The 10487-nt window shown below is 43.4% G+C and overlaps 1 protein-coding gene across 2 annotated transcripts in view; it reads right to left on the reverse strand.

The window, feature by feature from the left end:
- Window positions 1–3808: 3808 nt before the first annotated feature.
- blvra (biliverdin reductase A) overlaps window positions 3809–10487 on the reverse strand; it is a 22613-nt gene continuing 15934 nt past the window's right edge. The window contains exons 7-8 of one of the 2 annotated variants that reach the window (XM_070541760.1): window positions 8987–9089; window positions 3809–4227 (exon numbers count right to left, since the gene is read on the reverse strand). In XM_070541760.1, coding sequence (XP_070397861.1) covers window positions 4159–4227; window positions 8987–9089 — 172 coding nt within the window. In that variant the 3' untranslated portion in view covers window positions 3809–4158. The remainder of the gene's footprint in view (window positions 4228–8986; window positions 9090–10487) is intronic. The other variant, XM_015957559.3, reaches the window with a different exon arrangement.

A 10487-nucleotide genomic window follows, 5' to 3' on the forward strand; every position in this document is an offset into this window, starting at 1 on the left:
AAATTATATTACAGCAACATAAAAAATTAACTGCCCATGAAGCCTCTACATTAGTTTAAAATCTTTGCATGCCCGCTTCCGGTCGGTAACAAGATGGCGCCTGTGCTTGGCTTAGCCGCAGTCACCGGCCACTTTTTCAAACTTTTCTTCACTAACCTCTTTTCCACCTTGCTCCTGTCTGTGATCCTCTTCAGTAGTGTCCCTGCTACCATCTACTATGATCGCCAGACTCTTTTGTCCTTCCGTTCGTTCACAATCGCCCAAGATGCACCGAGAACATACTGTACCTCCCTGTTTGTTTTTCTGAGTGGCGCACTGGCCCGGAGCCAGGGGTGGACTGGGACCAAAACTCGGCCCTGGTATTTTTACGAATCGTCGGCCCTCCCCATTGGGAGAGCGGTGGAGGTGGGGGGTGTTGCCGCCCGCGGACTCGTCTCTAGGCCGAATGTGAGATCTAATATGGACTGGGACTCTTAAATTACAAGCAGGGCCAGATTGCTGCGACCGGGAGCCCTGGCCTTCCAAATCAGCTCGTTCGCCACGGGCGGAGATCAGCAGGACATTAGCTACATGCTAACGCAGTAAAATAACTCCTACATCATCACTCTACTGCATTTTCTTTGCTAAAAACACCTGGAAAAACTCTGTTAACTTTGGGTTACCATGTAGCTAATGTTCTGCAGATCACCAACTGTGGAGTAGTGTTGACACAACATGGGCAAGCAGCACTCTTGGCTAAGTAGCCCACTGGGACAGCTCCAGAATGCCAGATAGGCTAGTCCACCCCTGGCTGGAGCCAAACGACGATTCCAACCAGGGTGCCTCCAGCGATGTTTATCCGGTCCCGGGAGAACTTCGGAGGAAAAGAGGTAAACGAGCAGGAATCCAGGTGAGAATAAGACTTCTCTTAAAGCGTGGTTTATCTAGTAAACATCGGCGTGATCTTCGAGCTTCTTTTCCTTTGTTTGGCGACCTTAGCGCCACTTCCGCCTAAAGGATCTTCTGACATCCTTTAACTCTGCAGTCAGAGACGCGAGGGTTTCCTGTTTTTCCAACCTGGTGTCCCAGAGCAAAGGGAACCCCAAGGTGCTGTTTAACACCATCAGCAGCATCGTCTCTCCTGCCTCTCCTACAGCCTCCATCCACTCTGTTGCAGACTGTGAGAACCTTCTGTCTTTCTTTGTGGACATAGTCAATAAGGTTAGATCCAGCATCTCTCCTTCAACCTTATCGCTGCCTCTCCCGACTCCAACCAGGCCCATCATCCTAGATAGCTTTGCTCCTGTTTCTTTGCCTGAGTTAACTAAACTAGTTAACTCTATGAAGACCTCTGCATGCCCCCTCCACATCTTACCCTCATCTTTGTTTAAAAGTGCTTTTCAGTCCATCGGTCCCAGCGTGCTCTCTATCATTAACGCTTCTCTGGTCTCTGGTCAGGTCCCTGCTTACTTTAAAAATGCTGTAATCCACCCGCTTCTTAAAAAACCGAGTCTCGGCGCCTCTCTCCATAGCAGCTTCAGACCCATCTCTAAACTTCCGTTCATCTCCAAGATCTTGGAAAAGGTTGTGGCTAAACAACTCACAGCTGCTCTTGAGCAACATAACATCTATGATAGCTTCCAGTCAGGTTTTCGTAGAGCTCATTCTACTGAAACAGCTCCTCTTAGGGTCTCTAATGACCTTCTGACTCACAGTGATGCAGGGGACTGTTCTGTTCTGGTCCTGCTGGACCTGACTGCAGCCTTTGACACTGTTGACCATCACCTGCTACTGGAGAGGCTGAGACTGGATAGGCCTATATCTTAACATCTTTACGCAGATGACATCCAACTATACATCTCCTTTAAGCCCCATGAGATGTCTAAGCTGCAGCTGTTACACACCTGCTTAGACTCTATTAAAACCTGGATGGCTGGGAGCTTTCTTCAGCTGAATGAAGATAAGACTGAGATCCTCAACTGTGCCCCAGACAAGCTGGTTCCCAAAGTCAGAGACTCTCTTGGTCAGCTTGCTTCTCACACCAAACCTCCTGTCAGGAATCTTGGCGTGACCTTTGACCCAGCTCTCACCCTGGATTCTCATGTCAGTTCTCTTGTTCGCTCTTCCTTCTTCCATCTCAGGAACATTGCTAAGCTGAGTCCCATTCTGTCCCGCTCTGAACTTGAGACAGTTCTCCACACCTTCATCTCCTCACGCTTAGACTACTGTAACTCTCTTTTCACGTGTCTGAGCAGAACCTCCCTGAACCGTCTACAGGTGGTTCAGAATGCCTGTGCTCGGCTTCTGACCAAGTCCTCCAAACACACCCACATCACCCCGCTTGTCCACCAGCTTCACTGGCTGCCAGTCATCTTCAGGGTTCATTTCAAGACCCTGGTTCTGGTCTATAGGGCCTTACATGGACAAGCACCATCTTACATTGGTGATCTTCTTAGTCCCTACACCCCCAGCAGGTCCCTGAGGTCCAGTGATCAAAGCCTACTGGTTGTGCAGCACCAGGCTAAAGACCAAAGGTGACAGATCATTTGCTGCTGTGGCCCCCAGACTCTGGACCTCTCTCCCCCTGAGCCTGAGATCAGTGGACTCAGTGGTCTCCTTTAAAAAGCAGCTGAAGACTCACCTGTTCAAGCTGGCTTTTGTATGACCTTCTTCACCTCTCTCTCTTTATTCTGCTCTCCCCACCTATTCCACCTTCCTCAGGATCCGATTTCCCTCTTTCCTATTCACTCTCTCTTTCTTAACATTTTTAATCACAATTGTCTATTTTTGCTCATTTTAAATATATTTTAATCATTTTCTAAATTCTTTTTTATATTTTTACATTTTTTTTGTTTTTGTGAAGCGCCTCGTGATTTTTATCTTGAGAGGCGCTATAGAAATGATACTTTCTTCTTCTTGCTCCAGATTACCTGTCTGAGCTACTGTTTTTTTACTCCCCTGCACGGCCTCTGAGGTCGGCTGATAGGATGCTTTTGGAGAATATTAAGGATCTGGGGTCTCATTTATCAAACATTGCGTAGAATCCTTACTAAAATCGTACTTAAGCTCAGCAAAAAAAATGTACTTAGGCCAAGTAGGTTTGTGATCTATCAAACATGGAGTACGCACAGCTGCACGTCATCTCCCCTTCATAAATCGGAGACTATCGAGAATGTTTCTGCTTTTTAGTCACATCCCGCCCTCACCACGCCCACTTACTGCCATAAATAGTCAATGCAAAGTACCGTGTGGATTCTAGATAAACAGAAAAATACCAGGGTTTTGATAAAAGCGAGATGCTGGAATCTTCCAGAATGACCCTTGAGAAGGTTTTACGAGCATTCAAACCTTGGGGAGAGCCAGGTCTTGTCAGGTTGACATGGACCAGACCAAGTCCTGATAATGTCCGTCTTTTCGATTGCTTAAGGAGGGAAACAAACAAGTCGCTTGGTAAAATTTACGTTCCTGGGAAGAGATGTAGGAGTTAGCCAGATGTTCGAAAATGGTCCGTTGGAATTTATATGATTGTAGGTCAGTTTCCAATCCCCCCTTTTGAAAGGAACCTGTGTGAAAATGTTAATTGTTCTTTTCCGTGTAAATCCACACAAAGTTAACCTGAGGATATAAAATGTGGATTTCCGCTACACCACTGATGGGACCGTTTTTATTCACAACTTAATAGGAGTTTTGCATAATGTGTGCCTTTTAAATACAGACACACACAAGTCTGTTTAACCAGTAGACTTCGGTTTTAAAATTAAATACCAGACCCATCGGTTGGTCAATCCGTGCTTACCGAAATGTGAGGCAGTGGAAATCAAAATGGATGTTAGATGTTTGAGTAAGTAGTTTATTCAGACGTTTCCAGCACTGCAGATTTGTCCCATTTGATGCCCAATTACTTTTCATGTTAACAATAAAGAAAACTGAAAGAATAAAAGAGGATATGGTGGTGAATCAATTAATATGATCATGATCGAGAAAGTCCAAATTTAACTTTGGCTAAGTTGTCGTATCTTTTCTGCTAATTCCAAGCAGTGTAGGATCCGGATTTTCTCCCTCTGAAGCTCTTCTGGACTCACTTGGCCTAACAGCTTGGCAGAGAAGTGGATCAAGTCCTGCATGAAGAGTCCCACCGTCCCTCTGGGTGCGGCTGGGACTTGGGTCACAGTGCAGGAGTCAAAAACAAAGTTGACCTTCTTTGCCCTGGGGAGCCCCGGCCTTCGTTCTTCGATCCAAGTTAAAGCTCTAGAAGAACAAAGCTCAGATTTAGTTCTGGAAGTGGTTTGATCCAGTTTGATTTTTTACATTACTCAATTCCAACCAAGGCTAATTATAGCTTCCAGTATGATCCGTACATGTTCACACCAGTTCAAACTCTCATAATTCAACCAAATATGCTAAAAATGAGGATCTAGGTTGGTCACGCCTGATTGCAAGTAGTATTCGCTGCAGAACCACAAAGGTGGAGCTGCACCTGCATCAGCCCCGCCCATTCCATCAGAGTCAGTCCAGTTCCTTCCAGTTGTCAGACTTGATAGCATTCTGGAACCAAAGAGGGTGTTATAGCTAATATAATCTAAAATGCAAGATTGAGGACGGAGTTGGGAGGTTAAATGAACAGCTTTTGTAAAGGTTCCATTTAATTAAAAATCTAACTTTTGGAACTTTTAATCATGTTATATTGTCATTTCCTCATAAGAAATACGCCAAAGCCATTTTTGGCCTCATTCATGCATTTTCCTCCCATCTCAGCTTCAATTTGGTCCCCTCCCCCGAAGCGGGTCTGGTCTTAGTTCTCAAATCTGGATATTCTGTGAATTTTCTGACAAATTATTCCTGAAATGACTTCTACTGAGATGCCGCCGAAAAAAATCGTACATCCCATCTACAAAGACACACTGGATGGCAGAATTACGTGACGCCACCTGCTTGTTATCAGATGTAGTGGCGAAGTGGTTATGGACTCAAGATTGGCATGCAGTTTTGCGCAGTTACACCAACCATTTATTGGTATACCGTTTAAAATATAATGACTAATGTAACGTGAGGAAGTATGGGTTTTCTGTGCCAAAGGTCATATTTGCCCGGCTGGGTCAAAGCTGGGTCACGCAGCACTTTTCACCCACAGATTAAGACCTGAGCCGACAGCAAGTCTGAAGGATTCCACAACAATCGCACACCTGGTCTCCAGAGGAAGGACTTCAACTTCACAGTCTAGTCATAATAAAACAAAGTCTTAAACTTTCTTCATTATTAAAGTTAAATAATCATTTGATCACTTTGCTCATTATAAATGTATTTTAATCAAATGAATGATTATTATGCTTTGGGTAATCATAATGAACTATCAGTATAATTAATTAAATAATGTTTTTAAAGATGTTTAGCGATGACCTTCACACTCGCTCACACAGGACTGTATTCACAGCAACTCCAAAACACATTTGCTCTGACGCACAACAAGTTTGCTTTGGGAAGAGAAGTGGTTTTGGGTAAGTTAGTCAGTTCGAGAGAGAGAACGAAAGAGAGCGGACGTGTGGAACGAACACCACGGGGAAAGGAGCCCTGCCGGCTCTTTTCTCCCCCCACGCTATTTCTGTCAAGCCAGACAGAATAGCTGAAATGCAACCAGCTTACGCAGACTCGTACCAGAGTCTTTGATTTCTGAGTTAATTTAAACTTGAGAAAGCGCATCTGCCGAACGCTTCAGCAACATGTACCGAGGTCAACCCGGGACTGGACCGTCGCACACCTTTGTCTCCTCTGCCAGCCAAGGTGTGACCTGGATATAACATCCTCCGAGGTCCGGGTCTGAAAGAGGGTCCTAAGTACGGTGAGGCAGAACACAATAGATAGCGTTCTGATGCTGGTTTTCTAATATGAACTAAAGTTTAACTCAAAACATCATTTTTCACTCAGATTCACCTTTTCTCTCCCTGAAGCAATCTCAGACACCTGCATGCACGCATTCATAATTAAATCATCCTCAATCTTAGCACATCCAACACAAGGTCTATTTGTGCAAGCTTAAAATATCAACTGTTAAAGATTGTCCAAAAAGGTTGCTAATGTTGATTGTTTTTCTTATGATTGTCATTTCAAATCGTTAGTTTAAATTGAAGAATTAAAATTCTTAACACTTAAACTCGTCTTTTCATTGAACTGAAACACAGACAAACGGATATGATTGTCAGTTTATCGATGAAAACAATCTTTGAGTCTTCTTACCTCTATAAATTTGGTTATTAATTTTGATCAAATTAAAATTCCAGATTATTATGTAGAATGGTTCATCTTTCATGAAAGAGCCATAAACCATTACGCTACACTAATGTGTTTGTTTTTATTTTATTTATTCGTTTATTTAGCCAGTGTGAGTCCATTTGTGAGCAGAGTTTCAACTAAAATACTGTTTAGGAACGACCAGATTCAAAGAACTTTTAGAGACATAAATATTTTGCTGAAAATAAACATTATAACTAAAATATAAAAACATTAAATGTTTCAGCTGGCTAAAGATCATGTTGCCTCTGTTGCTTGTTCATGCCGCTTTGCGCTGTATAACATACGAAAGATCAGACCATACCTAACACAACATGCCACCCAGCTCCTGGTACAATCTACTGTCAACTCCCGCCTCGATTACTGCAACGCCCTTCTAACTGGTCTTCCAGCCTGTACTGTGAGACCTCTTCAAATGGTCCAGAACGCAGCGGCGCGTCTGGTCTTCAATCAGCCAAAAAGAGCACACGTCACCCCTCTGTTCATTGAGCTCCACTGGCTACTGCTAGCAACACGCATCAAATTCAAATTGCTAACACTAGCATACAAAGTTCAAGATGGTACGGCTCCCATCTACCTGAATCCTCTTGCAAAGGCTTACGTCTCGGACCGGCCGCTCCGGTCATCACAGGATCGTCGGCTAGCAGTGCCTACACCACGCTCAGGACAATCCAGACTCTTCTCGTGCATCGTTCCACAAATGTGGAATGACCTTCCAAGCACTACCAGAACAGCGGCTTCCTTTTCAATTTTCAAGAAACTCCTGAAGACCCTGCTCTTCAGAGAGCATCTTCTTAACTAGCACCCTCCCTGCACCTGTCCCCCCTCTCTACTGTCCACTCCTTGTTCCCTCCTCTCCATGATTGATGTCAAGTTGTTGTTGTTATTGTTGTTGTTAGCCTCAAGGGCAACATGCCGATTATCACTTGTAAGTCGCTTTGGACAAAAGCGTCTGCTAAATTCATAAACATGAATAGATTGATGCCGACCCCACCGAGAGTCGAACCGACATCAGCAGAGGAGAAAGCAGAACTTAAGTCAGACGATCATGCTACTGGGCTACCAGAACCCTGACAACAATAAGTCTTAAATGCTGTTGTAGGCCGCTTTTGTTGGAGCGGCTGTGGGCAGATATTTGCTAAAGGAAACCTTTTCGTTTCGGGATATATTCAGGCTTTGTCATGTAGCAAGTTATATTTATCTTGTTTAATTGGAGCATAGAACGTAGCATTAACAATTGTAAAGTAAACTAGTAAGAGCCGTAATTTATGTGGGTCAGGTTAGTTCGTGAAAAAGTAAAAAAAAAAACAGAAGAAGTCAGTGGGCTAGGCTGAGTTTGCGTGATTGAGCGGGGCTGACTCTGGTGCAGCTCCACCTTTGTAGTTCTGCAGCGAGCTAGCACCCTCTCCCTGATTGGGCGAACAGCTGATAGATGCTGGTGTCTCCTCTGAGGGACATTGCAGTTTGTGGTTGAAATGTATCCAGTAACAAATATATGTTATGTATTGATATGTTAAAACAAAGGAAGCTGATGGTTAGAAAAACTCATTTAAAACACGATCCTCTGCATGTGTCCAAGTAGACCCACACTTTTATGTCTGCAATTGCTGGTTTGCTTTAGATAGTGAAGCAGCTTTTTTGTCACTTCAACAGGGAGACTAAACAAGCCTAAACAAACAACTTACTAGTCTGAAATACCTGAACCAGCAGGAGCTGTGAGTGATAGCTTTAGGGCATCAGCAGGGGACTTTTGGATTAGAATTAGAATTATTGTTTTGTTTTCCCATAGAAACCCCCTGACATTGTGCTTGTTATTTCTTTGTAGTTGTATTACGTGCTTAATCAATAAAGCACATTCAAGGAAAAAAATAAAATAAAATAAAAATAAAAAAAGAAGAAGAAGGCATCAGCAGGGGACTTTTGGATTAGAATTAGAATTATTATTATTATTATTATTATTATTATTATTATTATTAGAAGAAGAAGAAGAGATCATTTCTATAGCGCCTCTCAAGATAAAAATCACGAGGTGCTTCACAAAAACAAAAAATGTAAAAAATAATTTAGAAAATGATTAAAAATATATTTAAAATGAGCAAAAAATAGACAATTGTGATTAAAAGTGTCAAGAAAGAGAGAGAGTGAACAGGAAAGAGGGAAATCTGTGGATCCTGAGGAAGGTGGAATAGGTGGGGAGAGCAGAACAAAGATAGGGTGATGAAGGTCACACAAAAACCAGCTTGAGCAGGTGAGTCTTCAGCTGCTTTTTAAAGGAGACCACTGAGTCCACTGATCTCAGGCTTAGTATTATTATAGAGTGCTGACCCGTGTCACATTCATCACATCGCCTTACCAGCAAGCTTTAATAATACCATCAGAACAGTGTTTTCAACTAGTGGGGCGTGCCCTCCCGGGGACATGAGATGCAGGAGAATCTGTTGTTTTTAGCACGTTTTCATGTTGGAATGCTAAACCACCTCCAGTCGCTAAGTGGCAGCAGCGCTCAGACTAAATCAACAGGATGCAGACATTTTTCTGCATATTACTTTCTCAGTGGACTAGTGGTAGAGTGTGCGTGGGAGATTGGGAGAGAGAGGAGAGGAGAAAGCGAACGCACCATTAGCTGATAACAACGGTGGCAATGGAAGCTAATTTATCAAGCTAACGTTATCTTAAACAGTTTATTTAACTGCTGGAGCAGATTAAAACGATGATGCCTCACACTTAGATCGTTGTCGCTGGTTTCATCTTCACCCGTCGCAATTAGTAAAGTGAAGCCAAACTTTAGAGCGCGTTCATGTTCTTCTAGTCGGAAATTCGGAGTTCTGAGGAGAAAGCGAACGCACCATTAGCGAAACGGAAGGTAACATGTCAACCTAATGTTATCTTAAACATTTTATTTACCTACCGGAGCAGATTAAGATGAGGATGTCTCACTTAGATCGTTGTCGCTGGTTTCATCATCACCCAGTTACCCATCACATTTAGTGAAGTGGGCCCAAGCTTTAGCATGCGTTCTTTCTACCATGCTAACGCTCTTGCGCATGCGCAGCTGTCTAGGCAAGTTATCGTTGTGAAGGATGGTTACCGAAACGAGGCACCGTTTGAAATTATGTGAATCGGTGCTCGGTCAGTACAATGGAATTCGGTCAGTACCTTAAAAAGTACCGAATTCGGTACACATCCCTGCTAAAGTACAAACAGAGCAACAAGTACCAATATAAGAATGACAAAGTAAAGTACTTAAAAACAAAGTAAAAACTGCATGTAAAACAAAGCCTGCAAGCCTATAGAGAAGAACTAAAAGCTAGCAGGGTAGGCTCCTTTACCATAGTTGATGGAAATATGATTTTAGGTTGGATTTAAAATGTGCCAGTGTTGGAGCCCAGTGGACAAACTGAGGAAGAGCTTTAGATCATCCATCTTACTCCAGAATTTCTGCATCTCTTCTAGCTCGGTTCTCCTCTGATCTCAAACTTACAAGCTGTTCAGTCTCGCTGCACAATGAAGCATCCGGCTACAGCTCATCAAGACATTTCTGTTAGTAACGCATAGGCAACGTTTTCCCTCCTCTTCCCCAGTGAGCACGCTACTGAGGAAAACGCTGGGAGAAAAGAGTCAACTTAGACCTCTTCACTTCTTCCAGTTTAGTACTTTCGGACTCAGTCAGGGGGAGTAACCACCTCTCCTTAGCAGACGAAGGTCTTTCCACACAGTTATAAGGAGTGTGATTAGTGGAGCATGAAAACGACATTCCCTTGTTTCATAGCGGAGCTGACAGCAAACAACTGACTGAGTGGCAAGCCACTTTCAGAATTTCTCAGGGTCAGAGTCGTGGACAGATATAAAGCTGATGGATGCAAACAATCTCAAAGTCTCCTCTCGATCCCAAGGAGCACAGTAAAGTTTATAATGAAGAAGTGACGTGTTTGATACTAAAGGGACCCTCCCGGGATTCGATCGTTTTTTTACTTCAGTTGGGCGTTGCATGCTGTACTGGAAAGTGAAGCTGGCAAAGACATTTTTGGTTTGTGCTTCTTCATAAGACTGTTAAGCAACCGGGGGTGATTCTTTTCTGTACCTACTGCACACATGCACTCACCCACTCACTCACTGACCCACTCACTCACTCACTCACTCACTCACTCACTCACTCACTCTGTCTCTCTAACTATCACTCACTCACTCACTCACTCACTCACTCACTCACTCTGTCTCTTACT

This window comes from Nothobranchius furzeri, chromosome 11 (genome assembly GCF_043380555.1).
Source record: "Nothobranchius furzeri strain GRZ-AD chromosome 11, NfurGRZ-RIMD1, whole genome shotgun sequence".
Taxonomy (NCBI): Eukaryota; Metazoa; Chordata; class Actinopteri; order Cyprinodontiformes; family Nothobranchiidae; genus Nothobranchius; species Nothobranchius furzeri.